Below are 3,330 nucleotides of genomic sequence, written 5' to 3'. Positions count from 1 at the left end.
AGAAATTGTTATAATCCATAGTATGGATTGTGTGGATTGCTCATAACCAAGACCAAGGAGGTTTACATCCGACCCGTCTATCCGACATGTCTACATTCCGCCCGAGACTTGTCAAGATGAAGACCCGTTCAACCGAAGCATTTATGAGCTTTGACCAAGTCTTGATATTGTATTGAATATAGTCAAAGTGTATTCATTGTGTAGATTCTATTTGATGTAAAACCTTATGTGACAACCACTATATATAAGTGGCAAGAGCTAATGAGAAAGACACAACTTTCACAGCAACATTTCTCTCATATTATAACACGTTATCAGCACGATTGTGCTCTCCACCGGAGTTCTTCTTCTGCGGCCAGCTCCTCCGGCGCTCAGCCTTGCTCCGCCGGCGATTCCAAGTTTTCCGGTGAGCTCTCAAGATCTTGCTCAAGGTGGTCCATTCAGATTCCTGGTTAAGAAAAGGTAAACTAATCAAAACTTTAATCAAAATCATAAATCTAAGAACATGTTCATAAGAACACTATATGTTCATATCTTGGATCTATATGAATCCTATAAAAACTTATTAAAATCTGTTGCTCTAAAATTATTATCTAAATATTAATCTTGAATCAAAAGTTCTATAAGTATATTGATTCTAAAATTATCTTGAATCTCTAAAATCTGTAAAACTTATTAAAGAACATAAAGATCTATATGAATCTTGATTATAAAAACTTTGAATCTTATAAAAGTTATGTGAAATCCTTAATACCATCAAAACCATTAATCTTCTTGCTTGGTTTTTCAACCAGCAAAATCAAAACCCAAAGATCAAAACCTTGAATCCCTTGCTGTGCCATTTCCGGCCAGCCTCCCTGAAAAAAAAATTAATTCAGTCAACCAAATAAAATAAATATTAAAACCTATTGATTGCATTTCTTTGACTGTCTTTGTTTTATTTGTAACTGATATGATTTTATAAATGCAATTTCGATTTTTATAAATGCTTTTCGATTTTATTTGACTAGGCATTTAAATTCTATAACCTATAGTCCTGTTTTGCATTAATATGACATAAAAATGAAATAAATTATAGGTTGATATCATTTGATCTTATTATTGTTTGTCATCTTTTATTTCATCCTGATCAGTCTTGAGATAAGTTCATTATAGATGTTTATAATATGTTCATTATATATTACTATGCACCACAAATTTGAGTATGTTCATGAGGGGGAGTGAGGACATAACCTATGATACATGACCATACTAAAAATTGTGAATCATGGTCCATAACCTTGAAAATGTTTCTGTGATGATTGAATTATATTCTAGATCATTTTGCATCATCCATATTGAATTGAACTTGGTTTAGAAATTTTATTAGATCATGCTCACATTCTGAACTGACCATTTTCATTCACTTATCATATTGTTTGATTAAAATCGACTATGCATTCATATAGTAGATAATTCTGATCATGATACCATTAAATCCTGTAATTATCTCTTGTCTTGTTTATGATGCATTTTATATGTTGCATTTTATATGCTGTTTGACAATGATTGCTTTATATAAATTATCCACATTATATTATACATATAAATCATTTCCGAAATATAAAATATATATTAAAGCCATGATCAAAATCTCCATTCATATAAAATCTGAACATGGATTGATCATATATTATGAATCCTCATTCCTTATGGATTATTTGATTCAGATGTCGAAAATCAACAACCTTGAGTTTGCTGCCCTCAATCTCTCCGGAGATAATTACCTCCAATGGGCACTTGATACCAAAATTCTCTTGAGGTCTAAAAATCTTGGTGATACTATCACTGAAGGCACCGAGCCATCGGTTAAGAATAAATACATGGCCATTGTTATCATTCGCCATCATTTGGCTGAAGGTCTTAAGGATCAGTACCTCACTATTGAGGATCCTCTGGAACTTTGGACAGAGTTGAAAAACAGATATGATCATCAGAAAACTGTGATCCTGCCAAAGGCCCTTTATGATTGGAGGAACCTTAGAATCCAAGACTATAAGTCTGTGGAAGAGTATAACTCGGCTATGTTCAAGATAGTCTCCAAGTTGAAATTGTGTGGGGAGACTATCACTGATGCTGATATGCTGGAGAAAACATTCTCCACATTCCACACCAGCAATATGTTGCTTCAGCAACAGTACCGAGAAAAGGGTTTCTCCACTTATGCTGCCTTAATCTCTTGTTTGTTGCTTGCTGAACAGAACAATGAGTTGCTCATGATGAACAGTGAGCTAAGGCCACCTGGTGCTAAAGCATTGCCTGAGGCACATGCGGCCATAGAGCCAAAAGATGAGACTCCAAGAGAGTCATACCGCGGTCGTGTGAGAGGCCGTGGAAGATGGCAAGGAAGTAACCGTGGGTTTCAGCCACGAGGACGTGGATTCCAACCACGAGACCATCTTGGTCCTAGCCGAGGCCGAGGCTATAGCCGAGGTCATCAAGCTAGCCGTGGGTATAAGTCCAACTTCAAAACCCATGGCTCGACCAAAGCTCCTTGCTATCGTTGTGGGATGACCAATCATTGGGCTAACCGATGCAACACTCCCCACCATCTTGTTAAGCTCTACCAGGAGAGCATGAAGGGAAAGAACCCTGTGGCAAATTGGGTCCATCATGATGATGAGAATGATTTAGACCATGAGAATGATCAAGCCAACCATGAGAATGATCAAGCCGAGTATGAGACTTCGGATCTCCTTAAAAGTGGCTGAATATGAAGATTTCGACATCAAGTTGCTTTTGTCTTTGCACTTTGCATTTTTGCTATTGGCTTTATGTCTTTGTTTTCCTATGTTCTATGACTTTGGCAATTCTATGAAATAAAATTTTATTTTATACATATGCCTTATATAAGTTAAACTTATTAAGAACAAACAAGACAAAACCACTAAGAAATCATTTCACCCAAATAATATCTATGGTGCTGACTCTTGTCTATTTTCAGAAATGAAAGAAGGCAAGAACCTGCTAGTAGTGGATAGTGGATCAAGTCACACTATATTAAAAGATAAAGGATATTTTGTTAATCTCACCATAAAGAGTGCCAATATCAAAACTATAGCAGGCACAGCCGACCTTATTAAAGGCCATGGCACGGCTCGCTTAGTGATGCCTAAAGGCACGCATATAGAAATTGCTGATGCACTATATTCTCCTCAATCAAAGAGAAATTTGTTAAGTTTCAAGGACATTCGAATGAATGATCTACATGTTGAAACTAAGGGCACGAAAAAGAAAGAATACCTTTTGATTTATAAGAATGCCCAAGGCCAGAAGGAAGTCCTAGAGACT

At 36.1% G+C, this 3,330-nt stretch overlaps 1 protein-coding gene across 1 annotated transcript; it reads left to right on the top strand.

Moving 5' to 3' along the window:
* The first annotated feature begins 1,709 nt into the window (after positions 1–1,709).
* Positions 1,710–2,750, top strand: LOC108858296 (uncharacterized). The gene has a single exon (XM_056999998.1). The coding sequence runs from the start codon at positions 1,710–1,712 to the stop codon at positions 2,748–2,750; it is 1,041 nt and encodes a 346-aa protein (XP_056855978.1).
* Positions 2,751–3,330: the final 580 nt, after the last annotated feature.

This window comes from Raphanus sativus, unplaced genomic scaffold (genome assembly GCF_000801105.2).
Source record: "Raphanus sativus cultivar WK10039 unplaced genomic scaffold, ASM80110v3 Scaffold2241, whole genome shotgun sequence".
NCBI lineage: Eukaryota > Viridiplantae > Streptophyta > Magnoliopsida > Brassicales > Brassicaceae > Raphanus > Raphanus sativus.
Note: the sequence above shows the minus strand (reverse complement) of the source record. Positions and strands in the feature narration are given on the sequence as shown.